Source organism: Phyllopteryx taeniolatus, chromosome 1, assembly GCF_024500385.1.
Source record: "Phyllopteryx taeniolatus isolate TA_2022b chromosome 1, UOR_Ptae_1.2, whole genome shotgun sequence".
Lineage (NCBI taxonomy): Eukaryota > Metazoa > Chordata > Actinopteri > Syngnathiformes > Syngnathidae > Phyllopteryx > Phyllopteryx taeniolatus.
This window is the reverse complement of record NC_084502.1, coordinates 49850542-49870535: the sequence shown is the minus strand read 5'-3', so window position 1 is coordinate 49870535 and position 19994 is coordinate 49850542. Positions and strand designations below refer to the sequence as shown.

General features: G+C 44.0%; 2 protein-coding genes across 4 annotated transcripts in view; both read right to left on the bottom strand.

Moving 5' to 3' along the window:
- fignl2 (fidgetin like 2) overlaps positions 1–19994 on the bottom strand; it is a 543953-nt gene that overhangs the window by 301880 nt on the left and 222079 nt on the right. The window lies entirely within an intron of this gene.
- The window catches only part of stat6 (signal transducer and activator of transcription 6, interleukin-4 induced), a 124335-nt gene that overhangs the window by 97986 nt on the left and 6355 nt on the right, over positions 1–19994 (bottom strand). For all 3 annotated transcript variants that reach the window (XM_061747494.1, XM_061747486.1, XM_061747478.1), the window contains exons 2-4: positions 8050–8195; positions 7714–7858; positions 7348–7428 (exon numbers count right to left, since the gene is read on the bottom strand). In XM_061747494.1, the coding sequence (XP_061603478.1) occupies positions 7348–7428; positions 7714–7858; positions 8050–8183 (360 nt within the window). In that variant the 5' untranslated portion in view covers positions 8184–8195. The remainder of the gene's footprint in view (positions 1–7347; positions 7429–7713; positions 7859–8049; positions 8196–19994) is intronic.

Genomic DNA, 19994 nt, shown 5'->3' with positions numbered 1-19994 from the left:
CGGAGTGCCCGGAGAAAACCCACGCAGGCACGGGGAGAACATGCAAACTCCACACAAGCGGGGCCGGGGATTGAACCCCAGTCCTCAGAACTATGAGACAGACGCTCTAACCAGTCGTACACCGTGCTGCCTCCGTCAGCAACATATTGCGAAAAAAATAAAATAATTATGAACTTGTTAATTTTTGTACTGGTGAACTTTGCTAAAAATTCTGAATTATGAACTACTCGCCGCGTGAGTTCGCATCTTTCATACTCGCGGGTGTTTACATTCCTCCTCAAGCTAACATGAATGTTGCACTGTGGACTATAACAAAGCTAAAGTCAAACATGAACTCCCTAAATACAAGCAGCATATCGAGTGTCCTACCAGGGAAAAATTACATTCTAGACCACTGCGATACTACGCAAAATAACGCATACAGTGCTATTCCCCGTGCAGCTCTGGGCTCATCTGATCACTGCTTAATTCACTTAATACCCACAAAGGCAAAAACTTAAATGTGCGAAGCCTACGGTGAAAACAGTGAAGAAGTGGGCCAATGATGAACTTCAAAGCTGTTTAGACAGCACAGACTGGAGTGTCTTTGAAACTTCAACTGGCAGCCTGGATGAATATACGGACATCCTATATTAGTTTCTGTAAGGTGCGTGTACCAACAAAGTCATTTCGCACGTTCAATAACAACAATAACAAGGTATGGTTCACCGCCAAACGTAAGCAACTTCGCCAGGCTAAAGAGGACGCCTATCGAAGTGGGGATAGAGCCCTGTATAATTGCGCTAGAAACCAGCTGACTAAAGAAATTAACATCGCAAAGAAAGATTATGCAGTAAAGCTAGAAAAACAGTTCACTGCCAACGACTCAGTCTGGCGTGGATTACAATTGCTAACAAATTACAAGCGACCATCCCACCAAGCTGAGAACAATAAAGGAGTAGCTGACGACTTGAACACCTACTGCAGATTTGAAAAGGACACTTTCACACCCCACATCCACCTAGCCGCACCACCGACCACCATTATACCTCTGACTCCCCCTCCTGCGTTGACCATCCACTCACAGGATGTGAGACGTATTTTCATACAACAAAAGATCAACAAAGCGGCAGGCCCAGAACTTGTGTCCCCATCCTGCCTCATAGTCTGCACGGACCAGCTCGCTCCAGTCTTCACACAAATCTTCAATATATCTCTAGAACTGTTTCAAACGCTCCACCATCATCCCAGTCCCCAAGAAACCTACAATCTCTGGTCTGAATTACTACAGGCCTGTCGCCCTGACATCTGTGGTCATGTAGACCTTTGAACGCCTCGTGCTGGACCATTTCAAGAGCGTCACAGGATCTCTGCTGGACCCTCTACAGTTTGCCTACCGAGCAAACAGGTCTGTGGATGATGCAGGATCCTGTTCGTGGACTTTAGCTCTGCGTTCAACACCATCATCCCCGAACTCCTCTCCTCCAAGCTTCTCTAGCTCAGCGTCTCGCCTGCTATCTCCCAGTGGATTTACAGCTTCGTGACGGGCAAGGACACAGCAGGTGAGGCTGGGGGACACCACCTCATCTACACGCACCACCAGCACCGGGGCGCCCCAAGGATGTGTCCTCTCTCAAAATGTATCGCATTACCACATTACTTATTACATTATGCTTTTATTGTCTCAAAAGTATTCACTGTCAAATTGGCTCCACCGGGGTGAACCCCAACGTACAGTCGCCAAGACGGGGGGCAATAAGTACCACACCTGCTTGGCGCCTCTTACCGTGGGCAACTCCAGAGTGGAAGAGAGTCCAACCCCTCTCGAGAGGACTGGTACCAGAGCCCAAGCTGTGTGTGGAGGCGAGTCCGAATATATCTAGTCGGAACTTCTCGACCTCACACACCAGCTCTGGTCCCTCACCGAGGGACCAGACAATATACCTATTTGTCATGGGTGACCCTGCCAGGGGCATAAAGCCCCAGACAACTTAGCTCCTAGGATCACTGGGACACACAAACCCCTCCACCACGACAAGGTGACGGCTCAAGGAGGGGACATATATATATATATATATATATATATATATATATATATAGATACATACATACATATACATATATGTACACATATATCTATATATATACACATACACATATGTGTACATATATACACATACACATATATGTACATATATACACATACACATATATGTACATATATACACATACATATATGTCCACATATATACAGATACATATATGTGCACATATATACAGATACATATATGTGCACATATATACACATACATATATGTGTACATATATACACATACATATATGTGTACATATATACACATACATATATATATATATATATATATAGATATATATATATATATACATACACACAGACATATACACACATACATATATACATATATGCATGCAACATTAAAATTTGGTGAAGATTGTGATTAATTCCCCCGGAGTTGCAGTAGCTCTCCAGCGCTGGTGGGTATCGCTCGTGTCCCATCCGTTGTCCCAGATGTCTTAACGAGTTGCATTTCAAAGGACAAATAGCCTTTTGAACTTTTATCTTGGCATGGGAGTCCAGGTTTCTGGGGTCGCTGTTAATTGATTTAAAGTCCGGGTGAGGAGTCAGGATTCCTAGTCTCCTCTTTGATGAGCTCCGTAGGACTGGCTGGTAATTCATTTAGCGTCCGTGTGAGATAAACCAGGCATCCCTGTGGTCATCTGTCTCGGTGGGGGAGTGGAGACAGGGAATGCAGTCCAAGTCAGAGGTTGGGGTTATGGTGCCATCTGGCAAGAGCATGTCCGCTACGCTTGTTTAAAGTTTGCTGCACAACATTTGGACAAGCCAGTTAAATACTGGGAGAATATGGTCTGGTCGGATGAGAGCAAAATTTAACTGTTTGGATGCCATTATACACACCACGTTCAGAGGAGAAATGGCACTCTACATCACCCTAAAAACACCATACCAACAGTAAAGTTCAGAGGTGGGAACATGATGATATGAGGCTGCTTTTCAGCAAATGGTACTTCTACACTTCACATTACTGAAGGAAGGAAGAATTGGCAAATGCACCGAGATATTCTTGACAAAAATCTACTGCCATCTACGAGGATGATGAAAATGAAACAAGGGTGGACATTTCATCAGGATAATGATCCAAAACATACTGCCAAGGAAACTCTCAATTGGTTTCAAAGAAAAAATAATAAAGCTGCTTGAATGGCCCAGCCAATCACCTGACTTGAATCCAATCAAAAATCTATGGAAAGAACTGAAACTCCCCTCCTTGAGCCGTCACCTTGTCGTGGTGGAGGGGTTTGTGTGTCCCAGTGATCCTAGTAGCTAAGTTGTCTGGGGCTGTATGCCCCTGGCAGGGTCACCCATGACAAACAGGTCCTAGGTGAGGGACCAGACAAAGCACGGCTCAAAGACCCCTAATGATGACGACAAACAATGGACTTCGTTTTCCCTTGCCCGGACGCGGGCCACCGGGGCCACCCACTGGAGCCAGGCCTGGTGGTGGGGCTCGAAGGCGAGCGCCTGGTGGCCGGGCCTGCACCCATGGGGCCCGGCCGGGCACAGCCCGAAAGGGTAACTTGGGTCCCCCTTCCCATGGGCTCAGCACCTGTGGGAGGGGCCATAGGGGTCGGGTGCAGTGTGAGACCTTGGCGATCCGATCCCCGGCTACAGAAGCTGGCTCTAGGGACGTGGAGTGTCACCTCTCTGGCAGGGAAGGAGCCCGAGCTGGTGTGTGAGGTCGAGAAGTTCCGACTAGATATAGTCGGACTCGCCTCCACACACACCTTGGGCTCTGGTACCAGTCCTCTCGAGAGGGGTTGGACTCTCTTCCACTCTGGAGTTGCCCATGGTGAGAGGCGCCGAGCAGGTGTGGGTATACTTATTGCCCCCCGGCTCGGCGCCTGTACGTTGGGGTTCACCCCGGTGGACGAGAGGGTAGCCTCCCTCCGCCTTCGGGTGGGGGGATGGGTCCTGACTGTTGTTTGTGCCTATGCACCAAACAGCAGTTCAGAGTACCCACCCTTTTTGGAGTCCTTGGAGGGGGTGCTGGAGAGCGCTCCCGCTGGGGACTCCATTGTTCTGTTGGGGGACTTCAATGCTCACGTAGGCAATGACAGTGAGACCTGGAAGGGCGCGATTGGGAGGAACGGCCCCCCCGATCAGAACCCGAGCGGTGTTCTGTTATTGGACTTCTGTGCTCGTCACGGATTGTCCATAACGAACACCATGTTCAAGCATAAGGGTGTCCACACGTGCACTTGGCACCAGGACACCCTAGGTCGCAGTTCGATGATCGACTTTGTGGTCGTGTCATCGGACTTGCGGCCGCATGTCTTGGACACTCGGGTGAAGAGAGGGGCGGAGCTGTCAACTGATCACCACCTGGTGGTGAGTTGGCTCCGATGGTGGGGGAAGATGCCGGTCCGACGTGGCAGGCCCAAACGTATTGTGAGGGTCTGCTGGGAACGACTGGCAGAATCCCCTGTCAGAAGGAGTTTCAACTCCCACCTCCGACAGAACTTTGCTCATGTTCCGGGGGAGGCGGGGGACATCGAGTCCGAGTGGACCATGTTCCGCGCCTCCATTGCTGAGGCGGCCGACCGGAGCTGTGGCCGTAAGGTGGTCGGTGCCTGTCGTGGCGGAAATCCCCGAACCCGTTGGTGGACACCAACGGTGAGGGATGCCGTCAAGCTGAAGAAGGAGTCCTATCGGGCCTTTTTGGCCTGTGGGACTCCTGAGGCAGCTGATGGGTACCGGCTGGCCAAGCGGAATGCAGCTCTGGTGGTCGCTGAAGCAAAAACCCGGGCATGGGAGGAGTTCGGTGAGGCCATGGAGAAAGACTTCCGGACGGCTTCGAGGAAATTCTGGTCCACCATCCGACGTCTCAGGAGAGGAAAGCAGTGCACCACCAACACTGTGTATAGCGCTGCTGACCTCGACTCGGGACGTTGTGAGTTGGTGGGGAGAATACTTCGAAGACCTCCTTAATTCCACCGACACGCCTTCCCATGTGGAAGTAGAGTGTGGGTTCTCTTAGGCAGGCTCTCCTATCTCTGGGTTTGAGGTCACCGAGGTAGTTAAAAAGCTCCTCGGTGGCAGGGCCCCGGGGGTGGATGAGATTCGCCCGGAGTTCCTAAAGGCTCTGGATGTTGTGGGGCTGTCCTGGTTGACACGCCTCTGCAACATCGCATGGACATCGGGTACAGTGCCTCTGGATTGGCAGAGTGGGGTGGTGGTCCCCCTTTTTAAGAAGGGGGACCGGAGGGTGTGTTCCAACTACAGGGGGATCACACTGCTCAGCCTCCCTGGTAAGGTCTATTCAGGGGTGCTGGAGAGGAGGGTCCGTCGGGAAGTCGAATCTCAGATTCAGCAGTGTGGTTTTCGTCCTGGCTGTGGAACAGTGGACCAGCTCTACACCCTCGGCAGGGTCCTCGAGGGTGCATGGGAGTTCGCCCAACCAGTCTACATGTGTTTTGTGGACTTGGAGAAGGCGTTCGACCGTGTCCCTCGGGGAGTCCTGTGGAGAGTGCTTCGGGAGTATGGGGTACCGAACCCCCTGATACGGGCTGTTCGGTCCCTGTACGACCGGAGTCAGAGTTTGGTCCGCATATCCGGCAGTAAGTCGGACTTGTTCCCGGTGAGGGTTGGACTCCGCCAAGGCTGCCCTTCTGATTCTGTTCATAACTTTTATGGACAGAATTTCTAGGCGCAGCCGAGGCGTAGAGGGAGTCCGGTTTGGTGGCCTCAGTATTGCATCTCTGCTTTTTGCAGATGATGTGGTTCTGTTGGCTTCATCAAGCCGTGACCTCCAACTCTCATTGGAGCAGTTCGTAGCCGAGTGTGAAGCGGCTGGGATGAGAATCAGCACCTCCAAATCTGAGACCATGGTCCTCAGTCGGAAAAGGGTGGCATGCCATCTCCAGGTCGGGGATGAGATCCTGCCCCAAGTGGAGGAATTCCAGTATCTTGGGGTCTTGTTCACGAGTGAGGGAAGAATGGAACGGGAGATCGACAGGCGGATCGGTGCAGCGTCTGCAGTGATGCGGACTTTGTATCGGTCCGTTGTGGTAAAGAAAGACCTAAGCCGAAAGGCGAAGCTCTCAATTTACCGGTCGATCTTCGTTCCTACCCTCACCTATGGTCATGAGCTGTGGGTCGTGACCGAAAGAACAAGATCCCGGATACAAGCGGCCGAAATGAGTTTCCTCCGCAGGGTGTCCGGGCTCTCCCTTAGAGATAGGGTGAGAAGCTCGGTCATCCGGGAGGATCTCAGAGTAGAGCCGCTGCTCCTCCGCATTGAGAGGAGCCAGATGAGGTGGCTGGGGCATCTGATTCGGATGCCTCCCGGACGCCTCCCTGGTGAGGTGTTCCGGGCATGTCCCACCGGGAGAAGACCCCGGGGACGACTCAGGACACGCTGGAGAGACTACATCCTTCGGCTGGCCTGGGAACGCCTCGGGATCCCCCCGGAAGAGCTGGATGAAGTGGCTGGGGAAAGGGAAGTCTGGGCGTCCCTGCTGAAGCTACTGCCCCCGCGACCCGACCCGGATAAGCGGTAGAGAATGGATGGATGGAAGAACTGAAACTCAAGGTCCATAAAAGAAGCCCACGATTCAAGATTTGAAGATTCCTTGTGTGGCGGAATGAGCGAAAATCACACCAGAGCAATCCATGTGATTAGTTTCTCCATATAGGAGGTGTCTTGAAGCTGTCATTGTCGTATTAAATAAATACTAGTTGGCATGTTCAATACATTTTCCCTGTGCCATTTCACTTTATAACAAACAACTTAATTTCTGATCTTATTTGTTCTACTTTCTTTGCATATATGGATTACCTGGCTTGTTCCCAACATCTGATGAAATTTTCATGTCAATAGCACCTTTGGAAATACAGTTAATGAGAAAAATGGTGACTTGTTAAATACTTATTTCAGCAGCTGTATTTATACACATACACATACATATACACACACACACACACACACACACACACACACACACAGACACGTATATTGGGGATGGATGGTTTTTGAAAAACATCCAAACTGTCTGTCTGTCTCATTCGATTCATAGGCACGTGCTTTCTTTTTCTCATTTCCTAATGTGGCGAAAGCAGTGGCGCTAATGCAAGCCAAGATGGTGGCGCATGGCTGCAGCGCCGTGTATAAGATGAGTTCGGAAATTCAATCTGACATTTTTGACTGGATTCACAGAACAAAACCATGTTAGCTGTATGTAAAACATGAAGAACAGGTACTTTGGGGATGAGGAATGAAGTTACAGAAGAAAAGTAAGAAATGTACTTACAGCCCTGAGCAGGACCCTCTCTTTGCGAAGCGTGTCCCTCACCATCACTGCAAACTGCAGCGGCTGATGCTGAAACATGCTCTGGAAGACATCATCCATTGCACAGTTATTACTTAGTACAGTGCACTCTTGTCTTGCGTTTATCTAAAAAAAAGTCTGGTGTGGCAACACTGGGATAACCTTCTGAAAGCAAAGTGTATGAGGTATTTGTTTTTTTAGTTTGTGAGCGGTTAAAGGGTTCTTGATTTGTTTCGAATAGTCAAAATTTCACCAACAATACATTCAAGTTTAACGTCATGTACTGGACCCAATCACCAAACACCTCACTTTCAGTTTAGTTGTGGCGGATTCTGCTGGCCTCCCTACCATGTTCTTGCTAATCTGCATCAGCTTCATTTTATCCACCACGTTAGCATTTTGCTGAGACGACGACTGTAGCAGCATGATGATCTCGTCCAAAAGAGCGCGGGCATTTGCTTCCTGCTCCATGTTCTCAAGGGCAAAATCCTCCCTGAGAAAACACACATATACGTATACCACAAGCCATTATGTGAGTTTTTAGGTATAACATGTTCCTATCGTTTATAATGAGTATGTGCATGTGTATGTGTGTGTGGATGTGCACCGCCATGTCTTGTATCCCTACAATTGACTATAGATGTGACTGTGTGTGTGTGCTGAGGGGAGGTGTCTGTGTCTTACCATCTTTGCTTCTCAATCCACTCAGACAAAAAGTGTCGCACTTCAATAGCAAAGGTGACTGAGGGGTAGAAGTCGTTGATGGTCTCGTCAGGCAGGTACTGTATCAGCTGGCTGATGCGACTCCACTGGGCCATGGTCAACCTGGGCTGCATTGTATATTGATAAAATCAGGAGAACTATTCAAATTAAAACCTGTCCTTGATTGGCAGAAATAAATCCATCTAAAGCTCAAATATTAACAACAATCCATTCCATGACTCTGGTCAAACCTGTTTTGCTGTTTGATTATTAATAGATTTTAGGTGTTGCCTTAGCTTTCCATGCCTTTTTGCAACTCCCTTTCTTCATGTGTTCAATACTTTTTCCCTGTGTCATTTCACATTACTACACACAACCTAATTTCTGATCTTATTTGTTCTACTTTCTTTGTATGTACTGATTACTTGAGTTGTTTCCAAAATCTGGTGAAAATTTCATGTCAATAGCACCTTTGGAAATATATTTCGTGAGAAAAATGGTAACGTGTTACTTATTTCAGCTGCTGTATATATAATTTTTAAAAAATGTGGTGGCTACTTCGCAGAGTTCACCTATTGCAGGGTTGGTCCATAACCTAACACCCATGATAAACGAGGAATTACTGTACACCTATGTACTGTAACAGAAAATCTAATTAATAATACATTTAATTTTTTACTGGGTGTCCACAACCCCCCTAAAATGGGTTGAGAGTTGAGAATAACTATTAGATAACCTTTATTAGCACCACAATGGGGGAATTTGCAACGCTTCAAGCATCAATAGTGGTTATAGGAATAGTGGCAGTGTTTGTGTTGTCTATTCATCACCTCACCAATGGCTACTCGAAACAGGGTATGATGATGCATATATTGCCCACGTTAGCCAGGCTGGCGAATCAAAATTGCCTACGTCAAAAGCCATGCCTGATGAAAGTTGAAGTGAGCTCATTCTGGGATGTGTGAATGGTGTTAGTGGTTTAATTTTCCCCCGCTTCGTAAATTGCTTCAATTCCTTGCGAACTCAGGAAAGCCGCTGTCCAGCCGCTGCTGGCTAAGCAGCCTTTCCCAGCTGGGGGGAGATGGGCATCAAGGAAAAATAGACGCAATGCCACTTGGCTTCGAATTGAAGCATATTACCACACCATACGTTTGAAGTGTCGATGTTCAATGAGTCCTCCAATTCATATTAGTTCTCCCAACTAGGTCGCTGCCTTCTTCGTCAATGCACGAGCCGCTAATCCCACTTTGGTTGTAATGCCGAGTCAGAGGAGCGGCTGGCTCGGCCCAGAGCTGTAGCTAGTCATTTGGAGGCCCAAGGAAAACACTGTCACGATGCCCCCCCAACACAGTGTCCGAAATTTACTTTTTGACTCACCTCCCAAGTTGGCCGGTAGATGAAAAAAATACAAATAAAAATCCACTGACTCAGCATATTTTTTACCGGTCAAAATATTAAATCATGTTACACATTTCTGTAATATGGCATTATAAAATATTCACAAACAGCTAACATTTAATAAATAATTGATCAATATAGAGGCTAATGACATGACTTTGGATCACAACACAATAGCTGTTTATTTTATTTTTTTCCATTTCATAAAGTTTTTGTTTAGTTTTTTTCTTTTTAGGGGGGGAACCAACCCTGAAAACTCTTGTTCAATGTTTTTGGGGGTTATTTTTTTTATATATATTTTTTTTAAACCAAGTCATTCAGGGGGGGCTTAGGCATATTTTAGGGGTGCTGAAGCACTACTAAAATAGGCCTAACGACGCCAGTGGTTTACACACAGCCCATGAAGTCTGGCTCTTGCTCCTGACACAGTCCTTGTGCCACAGTACTACAGCCTCAGTCGGATCGCATTCGTACACGTCACGCCTGACACAGATGTCAGAAGGCGAGGACATTTCATCATTGAAATTCTACATATTCTGCAGTGTAATTGTTGCCTATATTGAAAGTCTAGATTTTTTTTATATACAATAATGAGTGAAATTAGTGGTTGTGAAACATGTTGTAAGGCTTGTTGTTTAAAAAAAATGTTACCGTTGAAATGCCTCCTTGAGGAAAGAAGATAGCCACATAATTCCACAGGAAGTAATTGTTGCAGATTCATTTCCGTATATGTCATCTTAATTTTGGATTGATTGCATCACTAATGCCTCCCTTTTTAGTACACGTATGAAAATATCAGACTGATCGGCCTGGTATTTATGGTTTAATGGATACATTTCCATGTCAACCACGTTGATCATCCCACGAGGAAGTGCTTTGCAGATTGATTTCCGCATACAGTATATACACAGCTTTCCATCCATCCATTTTCTGAGCCGCTTATATTCACAAGGGTCGCGGGAGTGCTGGAGCCTATCCCACCTATCATCGGGCAGAAGGCGGGGTACACCCTGAACTGGTTGCCAGCCAATCTCAGGGCACATACAAACAAACAACCATTCACACTCACATTAACACCTAGGGGCAATTTAGATACTTCAATTAACCTACCATGCATGTTTTTGGGATGTGGGAGGAATCCGGAGTTCCCGGATAAAACCCACGCAGGCACGGGAAGAACATGCAAACTCCACACAGGTGGGGCTAAGGATTTAACCCCAGTCCTCAGAACTGTGAGCCAGACGCTCTAACCAGTCGACCAATACACGGCTTTCGTCAGCTCAATTTTGTATTGATTACACAACAAATGCCTCCAAGATGCTTCAATACAGTTCTTATAGATCACAAAAGTGTTTATGTAGGTAGCAATGTGCAACAGATGCTAACTTTGGTTGAATGTCATAATGTGGGATGACGAGTTACATCGTGTCGAGTGGTGACACAATGTAACAATTATTGCATCAGATTGGTGCCACAAATATGCTTAAAAAGGGCATAATGCAATAAATAAAATGTATGATTGATATTACAAAATAATATAATTAAATTGTTTACTGGATGCATGGTCAAAAAATTATTAGTACAATTGACTAGAAATGTGTTACTACAAATGTCCACCAGACAGTGCCAGATATGCTACTCTAAATGTCCAACGGAGGGAGCCAGAAGTGAAGGTCAACCAGTAATGTACAACCACAAATTGTCCATTGTATGGTACGGAAGCGTATTGCATTCACTTGGATAAAAAAAAAACTCCTGTTTTTCTGAGTAATTTTTTGAGGGCTTTGTTTTTCTGACTATTTTTTCCTGTTTTTCTGACAAATTTTTTCCCCACCTGTTTTTCTGACTATTTTTTTCTGTTTTTCGGACTAATTTTTTTCCACCTGTTTTTCTGACAATTATTTCTGTTTTTCGGACTAATTTTTTTCCACCTGTTTTTCTGACAAAAAATTTTCTGAGTTATCGGGACACATCGAACTCACGCGAGAACCTGCGAACTGCAAGTGACTCTTTGCGGACTCACTAATGGCGGATTACTGCTCACACACCTTCAACCTGCCCATTACACAAGGACACAACACAAATCAGTTTTGGTGGTGATTTGAGTAAGCACATTAAAATGTTTGATGACAGGTTGAGTTTCAAATTATTACACATATAGATGATGCCCTTTTCCTAAATTTTTTCATTGCCAGCATTGCAATGGCTACATCCTCAACCCCTGGCCTCCCACAAGATGATGATGGTCTGTGGGAATTTCTACGCAACAGAGGTGTTCATGAGGAGAGTATTCAGAAAATTAAACAAGATTATGTAAGTCAGGAAATTTGTTCCTGCTGGTATATATTAATTTTTAAATTATTTTCTCAACTATATTTTACATTCAAATTAATTTATGATTATACTTTTACCAATACATTTTAGACCAGGGGTGTCAAACATTCAGCCCGCAGGCCAAAACTTGACAGCTGGGGGGCTACAATTGGGCCCGCAGCGTGAATTTTAAAATGAAAAAATACAGAAGACATTGTGGCGGTGGGGACTAAGTATAATTTTGAGAATTATTATGCTTATTTAAAAAAAAGAGTTGTAATAATTCCTAGCTCTTCAGTAGTTGATTTATCTTAAAATTGAAATACTATACTGTATTTTTCAGTTCCAAATACCTGTGACTTATATTTGGAAAATCTTTTTTTTAAACTTGCAAAAAAGGTGAACCTCTGCAAACTGTTGTAGACTTGACTTTATCTGGAGTGAACAAGATGTTTCACATGGAGGGTCATCAGGTTCTCTAAGATATGGTCTGAGCATTCTCTATTAGAAACTTAGCTGTAAACTTAAAGGTCTGATGTTATATAAGCACACTCACATTATTGCCAGCTTCCAAATCTGTTTTTATTGTCTTACACTGTCCATTGTGTTATCATCTGCATTAGGCATTTGTAATTTGTTGTCCGAGAATTAAACACAGAGGTAAATAGTCTTGGAGATAATAGTTTGTTTCATCATGTCTAATGTTTTCTTTTTTTTTTTTTTTTTTAATGTAGATTGACAGCTCGATAATTGGAGAAATAGATGATGATGCTTTGGCCTCTTACATTCCAGCCTATGGTGATAGGATTGCAACAAGGTGTTTCTCAGTGGAAAGAGAAGAGGTGGAGATGATACAAAAATACTTTCCTTATTCCAAAAACTTAGTAAGAAAATGGGCACAATGGGTAACAAAGCCTGTGATCATGGTTTTGAGGGAGAGAGAGAGAATACAGTGAAACCAACAAATGTGTACCTAAAAAATAATAAGCGAGCCTGGAAGACAACCAGAAAAATAGAATTAGGGTGGATACATGACAACAAACAAGTCAGAAAACGCAGCGGTGGAGGAACCAGAGTTCTGGATATTAACAAGAATGCCACTAAAACTGAGATCCTATCTCAAGCAAAACAACTGTTTATCCCGAATGAGAAGTCAACAATGGTAAAGTGGGAAGAGTTCAGTCATGAGATTGTTAACTTTCGGGAAGCACAAGTTGTTGAGGACATAAGTGTGCGGGAGTCTTCTGACACACACAAATTAGCTTTGTTAAGATTTTATTTGTTCACAAAGACCCTTCCCGGTGGAGATGACCAAGAGGAAGGAGCTGACATACCGACAGATGAGCAACATGAAAACTCAACAGAATGTGGACAAAAGAAAAACAATGGAAAAGGTGGAGCAGCTGATGTGGAAAAGACATAGCAGTGAAATAAGTCAAATACACACAACGGAAGATGATGAGCTGAGCACTGCACCTGTTCAGATTATTGATCTTACATCTTTGTGTAATACATCAGAGGTCAGTTTTGGTACTTTGACAGGGGGCCAATTTTTAGGTGATCTTGATGATACACTCATACATGATCCAAACCTTGCAATAGAAGACGAACAACTAAACATCCCCACTTACACCTCAACTCCTAATGATGCTGAGACAGCTTTTGGTCGACCACCAAGTCCTGCCTTTGAACTTTTACATGTGAATGTGAAACTTCACCGAGTAACTCTCTTAGATGAACTTATTACCCAATTCAAGGATGAAGCAGTGATGACAAACTCTGTGAAATACAGCTTTATTGATGAAATGGGGGCAGTTGCTGATGGTGTGTCTAGGGATGTATACGCTGCCTTCTGGACAGAATTCCTAGACTGTGCAGCAGAAGGTGCAGATGTGAGGGTGCCATCACTCTCCCCGAAATGGCAAGAGGAAGAATGGAAATCTGTTGGCAGGATATTGGCCAGGGGACTGAACGACCATGGGTATTTTCCATTTCGGCTGGCACAAGCCTTTACGGCAGCCATCATATTTGGTGAACACTCCGTTTCATCTGATTTACTGTTTGACTCCCTGATGTTGTATTTTAGTCAATCTGAGCGTCATCTTTTGTCCACTGCTTTGCAAGAAGCTATCGGCGATGATGAGGAAGAGTTTCTTGATCTTATGGATCGCATGGGCGTAAGAACAGTACCAACACAAGATAACTTGAGAGCTGTGCTTATCCAGGTTGCCCACAAGCAGATCATCCAGCATCCAAAATATGCATTGGATAATATTGCAGAGGTTGCAGGACCAACACTCAGGAAGTTTTTCCCCAATGTAGAGGATATGAAGAAGCTGTATGAGGACATTAAACCGACAACACGAAAGGTGATTAAAATGATAACAGCTTTTCCAGCTACTTCAGCAGAGAACCAAAGTTTGCGATTTTTACATAAGTACATTGGATGAAATAAGTCTCTGGAAGCTGATGAGATTTCTGACTGGGTCGGATGTTATCTGTGTAAAAGAAATTCAAATCACTTTCACCTCTTTGGAAGGGCGAGCACCGCGGCCAATTGCCCATACTTGTGGCCCAACAGTGGAGCTGCCATCAACTTACAGTAGCTATCCTGAGCTTCGAGCTGAAATGGAGGCAATATTGTCCAGCAACACTCATGCAATGGACATAGCATAAGAGTAAGTGACTGATGTTCACATACACATTTTTCTGTTCCCCATTCAGCCAGCTATGATTGTTTAGAGTGTGAATGTGGGCCATAGCATATAAGGAGAATATTTTGTTAGCTTAGGGTCTGTGTAAGTAATGCAAGAAACAATAACTCACACAAGCACAGATTGATTGAAAATGTTCTTTCTACCCTATCAACAATTCACTTTTGTTATCAGTCTAGGATGGAAAAAATTAGTCCGAAAACCAAAAACAAAAATAGTCAAAAAAACAGGTGGAAAAAGAATTCGTCCGAAAAACGGAAAAAAATAGTCAGAAAAACAGGTGGAAAAAATTAGTCCGAAAAACAGAAAAATAAATAGTCAAAAAAACAGGTGGAAAAAAAATTAGTCCGAAAAACAGAAAAAAATAACCAGAAAAACAGGTGGAAAAAAATTTTGTCAGAAAAACAGAAAAAAAGAGTCAGAAAAACAAAGCCCTCAAACAAATTACCCAGAAAAACATATTAGCAAAGCATATTAGCAGACATATATAACCTGTAACATTTTATTACATATAATTTGGTAACTAAGTGTTAGAAACCCACAATCATCTCTGCCTACACTGTGATATGTGAGATAGTTGATGAAGTGTTTAGGACCTTTTGTTGTAAAAGTGGGAATTGTGGGAATGTTAGTTACTTAATACATTATGTGATTTTAATGATGTTTGATGATGCCCACCAGAAGGAGCCAGGCTCAAGAACTTTGCATGAATGCTCTCAGTGCCTACCCCCACATCAATGTCATTAGTGATTGTATTTCACAGTTTGAATGTCTGCTGGTTAAATTTGTTTGCCAACCGAATATGCTTGTGTTTATCTCAAAAGGAACACAGAAATGTTATACAAACAAATCTGAATACTTTCCGTACCCACGTTATGTCACTAGAATAGATGAACATGGCTGTTCACAGAGCTCTGTGTCCAAGCACATTAATAGAGAGGCGAAGGGAAGGATAAGTGCACCCTGGAGAGGATTCAAAAATGTGGGGGGGGATTCACAAAGAGTGGACTGCAGCTGGAGTCAGTGCATCAAGAACCACCACGCACAGATGTATGCAAGACATGGGTTTCAGCTGTCCCATTCCTTATGTCAAGCCACTGTTGAACAAGAGACAGCGTCAGAAGCGTCTCACCTGGGCGAAAGACAAAAAGGACTGGACTACTACTGAGTGGTCCAAAGTTATGTTCTCTGATGAAAGTAAATTTTGCATGTCCTTTGGAAATCAAGGTCCCAAAGTCTGGAGGAAGAGAGGAGAGGCACAGAATCCACGCTGCTTGAGGTCGAGTGTAAAGTTTCCACAGTCAGTGATGGTTTAGGGTACCATGACGTGCTGGTGTTGGTTGGTGTCGTGTTTTCTGCGGTCCAAGGTCAACGCAGCCGTCTACCAGAAAGTTTTAGAACACTTCATGCTTCCTGCTATTGACCAACTTTATGGAGATGCAGATTTCATTTTCCAACAGGACTTTGCACCTGCATACAGTGCCAAAGCTACCAGTACCTGGTTTAAGGACCATGGTATCCCTGTTCTTGATTGGCCAGCAAACTCACCTGACCTCAACCCCATAGAAAATTTATGGGGTATTGTGAAGAGGAAGATGCTATACGCCAGACCCAACAATGCAGAAGAGCTGAATGTACAAGGTGCTTTAATTGTCAATATAATTCAATATTATTAAATATGCATAACACATACAGAGGATTGAAATTACAGTAGTCAAGGGCCCGTGGTGCTACAAAAGACAGTACAGATAATAGCAATATAATTTTTTTTTAAATTAAAAACTATGGTATATACAGTATAAAAAGTATTAATTGAATGTGCAAATATAATAGATCAGGTGACGTGTGCAACATAGTCAAGGTCAGAGAACCAAGGCAAATAAGACGTACATAAATAAGATGGAAAAACCCCTAATGCTGATAAAGTGGCTAGTGCGACCCTGAGTCTGGTGTGCGTGTGTGTGTCTGTGTATTGATATGTATGTGTGTGCATCAGAGTTCAGATTCCTGACAGCCTGTTGAATAAAACTGTCTTTGAGTCGGCTAGTCCTGGCCCGCAGACTCCGCTGTCTCCTCCCTGATGGCTGCAGATTGAAGAGGCTTTGTGATGGATGGGTGGCATCCCGCGCTATGCAGAAGGTTTTGCGGGTGAGGCGGGTGCTGTAAATGTCCTGCAGGGAGGCCACTATCAGAGCAACCTGGGCTCTCATAACACCTGAGCAGTGCCACAGACTCCATGCCACGCTGCATTACTGCAGTAATTCAGGCAAAAGGAGCCCCAACTAAGTATTGAGTGGTGTACATGCTCATACCTTTCATGTTGGCCAACATTTCTAGAAATATTTTTTTTGCATCGGTCTTAAGTAATATTCAAATTTTCTGAGATACTGAATTTGGGATTTTGTTTCGTTGTCAGTTATTCATTCATTTTCCGTACCGTTCATCCTCACTAGGGTCGTGGGTATGCTGGAGCCTATCCCAGCTATCTTCGGGCGAGAGGCAGGGTACACCCTGAACTGCTTGCCAGCCAATCGCAGGGCACATATAAACAAACAACCATTCTCACTCACATTCACACCTACGGGCAATTTAGAGTTTTCAGTTGACCTACCGTGCATGTTTTTGGGATGTGGGAGGAAACCGGAGTGCCCGGAGAAAACCCACGCAGGCACGGGGAGAACATGCAAACTCCACACAGGCGGGGCCGGGATTTGAACTCCGGTCCTCAGAACTGTGAGGCAAATGTGCTAACCAGTCGGACACAGTGCCGCCTAGTTGTCAGTTATAATTATCAAAATGAAAAGAAATAAACATTTGAAATATATCTGTGTGTAATTAATGACTATAATATACTAGTTTCACTTTTTGAATGGAATTACTGAAATAAATAAACTTTTTCATGATATTCTAATTAGATGACCAGCACCGATGCCACCAATGATTCCAATAAAGTGCATGACACATTTTCATCAATTATAACTACACTATAGGAGAAACACTGTCCACTAAAAGAAGTGACCAGGACACATTAGTGCTCAAATAGGGCATGGAACACAAGAGGAATTAAGGACCCATGAAAAAAGAAAAATACCTTATATAAAAGATTTATAAAACAGAGGCCAAATGAAGCTGAAATAAAATATAAGAAGTTTAAAAATAAACAGAAAAAACATTACCACACATTACTAGAGCAGAATAAGAGCAACACAAGAACTTTGCAAAGTCTTAAACAACATAATAAATAAAGGTTCGAAAACAATGACCATCCATCCATCCATCCATCTTTTTTCTTCCACTTATCCGAGGTCAGGTCGCGGGGGCAGTAGCTTAAGCATGGAGGCCCACACTTCCCTTTCCCCAGCCACTTCATCTAGCTCTTCCGAGGGGACCTCGAGGCGTTCCCAGGCCAGCCGAGAGACATAGTCTCTCCAGCGTGTCCTGGGTCGTCCCCGGGGTCTTCTCCCGGTGGGACATGCCCGGAACACCTCACCGGGGAGGCATCCAGGAGGCATCCTAATCAGATGCCCAAGCCACCTCATCAGGCTCCTCTCAATGTGGAGGGGCAGCAGCCCTACTCTGAGCCCCTCCCGGATGACCAAGCTTCTCACCCTATCTCTAAGGGAGAGCCCGGACACCCTCATTTCGGCCGCTTGTAACCGGGATACTTGTACTTGTTATGTACTTGTTGAGCCACAGCTCATGACCATAGGTGAGGGTAGGAACATAGATCGACCGGTAAATTGAGAGCTTTGCCTTTCGGCTTAGCTGCTTCTTCACCACAATGGACCGATACAAAGTCCACACCACTGCAGACGCTGCACCGATCGGCCTGTTGATCTCCCGTTCCATTCTTCCCTAACTCGTGAACAAGACCCCAAGATACTTTAACTCCTCCACTTGGGGCAGGATCTCTCTCTTTTCCGACTGAGGACTATGGTCTCAGATTTGGAGGTGTTGATTCTCATCAGAGCCGCTTCACACAAAGGGCAGCCTTGGCAGAGTCCAACCCTCACCGGAAACGAGTCCGACTTACTGCCAGCATTGCAGACCAAACTCTGAGACTGGTCGTACAATGACCTATCCTGAATATTTCACAAAATATGAAAATACTATTGTTGATAAAAATTAAGGATACACAGAATTTTATATTTTTTTGTCCAAGTGGGTTATGAACTAGCAAAAAGTATTCCTGTGCCAAGTGATAAATATGATGTAGATAAATATATAAATAAAAACGACTCCTCTCTGATTATCAGTGGAGTAAATGAACAAGAAATAATTAATATAGTACAACCTCTCACACATATTTGTAACCAACTGGTATTTTTCTATTTAAAAGGAAAACAGCTAAAGTTAATACCAATCTTCAAAAACTGAGAAAAACAAACAATTACAGACCAATAGCACTACTTCCACAGTTCTCTAAAATCGTAAAAAGATTATTCGCACACAGACTTGAAATTCAGAGACAAACACGATCATTTAAGTGAAAACCAATATGGCTTCGGAACAAAAAGGTCCACCTTGATGGCAGTCATGAAGTTGGTGGAGAGGATATGCACAAATATAGATAATTGACAACTCACTATTGGCGTCATTATAGACTTTTAAAAAAGCATTTGACACCATTGATCATAGTATACTAATGAAATAATTGGAGAAATATGGCATTCGAGGTTTGCCATAGAATTGGATTAAAAGTTACCCAGAGATCTGTGCTATTTATACTTATATATATACTATTACTATTATATACTATACTACTATATTTTATACTATACATTGATGACGGCTGCAATATTTCCAAAATTTTCAAATGTGTTTTATTTGCTGCTGACACAACTCTACAGTCAGGGGTTTACACTAACTTTTGCACTAGTCATAACTCTTTCAGTTGGTCGCACCAGCACATGATTTGGTCGCAGTATTTTTTTAGGAGGTAGAGCATGACCATGGCATACCATAGTGTCGTATGAAACAATTTAGAGTCTTCAATCGACCTACCATGCATGTTTTTGGGATGTGGGAGGAAACTGGAGTACCCGGAGAAAACCCACGCAGGCACGGGGAGATCATGCAAACTCCACACAGGCGGGGCCGCCATTTGAACCCCGGTTCTCAGAACTGTGAGGCAGATGTGCTAACCAGTCGCCCACCGAGCCGCTTATAATCATTATAATAACAATAATTATTATTATTATAGCCATTTTATTCTCATTATAATACATTACATACAGTATGTTAAATACATAGGAGCTACAGTATGATAATATATTACATGATAAAAGTTTAATACTATTTTAATTTTACTTTATATGGATAAAAAGGCATTCTATTATACGGCCAGTATGATATCAAATACAAAGGGGGTCCCTGCTCCAGCCTAACATCAGTTTGGGGGCCCTTGGCCTGAAAATCGTTGAAGACCCCTGATATAAACCATTAAAAAAATAATATCAGTTATCAGTATCAGCTTGGAGAAGCAGCAGGTTATCGGTTATC